At 43.2% G+C, this 1,002-nt stretch overlaps 1 protein-coding gene across 1 annotated transcript; it reads left to right on the forward strand.

The window, feature by feature from the left end:
- Positions 1-3: 3 nt before the first annotated feature.
- On the forward strand, positions 4-996 carry LOC106127432 (dnaJ homolog subfamily B member 3-like; the record flags this gene model as incomplete). The annotated part of the gene is made up of 2 exons (XM_013325510.1): positions 4-257; positions 384-996. Coding segments are annotated over 2 exons (354 nt in total), but the record flags the coding sequence as incomplete, so codon positions are not given.
- Between the last annotated feature and the right edge of the window lie 6 nt (positions 997-1,002).

Genomic DNA, 1,002 nt, shown 5'->3' on the forward strand with positions numbered 1-1,002 from the left:
CTGAACGGGCACGGCTACCACCACCGGCATGGGCGGCGGAGTCACCCGAGCACGTCGCTGACGTCATCCCTATTCAGCCCATTCGGTCTCGGGCTGCAGGGACTGGATGACGCATTCACACACGCTGCCTTCAACGGCAACGCGTTCACCTCATTCTCAACGTTCAACAGCTCGCTGGCCGGCCCCGGCAGCGCCAACATGAAGAGCACCACCACCACCACACGCATCGTCAACGGAAAGAAGATCACCACTAAGAAGTAAGTTTGATTACCCTGTAATTTCTATAGAAATGCATAGAGAAAACCTTTCTCCCTGGTTGGAAGCCCAATGAATCATAAGGTAGTTTTATATAAAATTATGTTTTTTTTTCGTATTCTTTACAGGATAACGGAGAATGGAAGGGAGACTGTGATGTCTTATGAGAATGGGGTCCTGAAATCAAAGACTGTAAATGGTGTACCTCAATCCCTCACGTACAGTTAAACTATCTGCGACGAAGACAACCAAACTCGATCCAAATGACAACCTGTACTCATATCTACTGCGCGAGTTACATGTTCCATTTATCATTTAGTTTTGCTTTATTTAATGTTATAGGTTCTCTGACATTGTAAATTAATTGCTGTAATTTTAGATATCGAGATGGTCAAAATATTAATTCTAGTTCTACCTAGACTAATGTCGCTTTTTACTTTAACTTGACATAAATTTGTTACTGCAGAAGATAAATACTGAATAAATTTTTTAAGTAGTTTGATTTGAATACTTTAAAAATATATGTGTTACGTTGTATGGCACACCGATTTTGATCTCAGTCTCACGAACAGATCCTTGCTTTTTATCTTATCTTGCGATAACTTTAGTGTTAGCGATCGTTCGCAATATTTTGTGCTAGTCGCAGACGCAAGCGCAGTGGCAATGGCGGGCGCGAGTGGGACTCTGATTGTGTGGCGTCGTGCGCCGCGTGCGATTGCCCCTACCTATTGGAAGCTCACGTAATTT

Source organism: Papilio xuthus, unplaced genomic scaffold, assembly GCF_000836235.2.
Source record: "Papilio xuthus unplaced genomic scaffold, Pxut_1.1 DF824662.1, whole genome shotgun sequence".
Taxonomy (NCBI): Eukaryota; Metazoa; Arthropoda; class Insecta; order Lepidoptera; family Papilionidae; genus Papilio; species Papilio xuthus.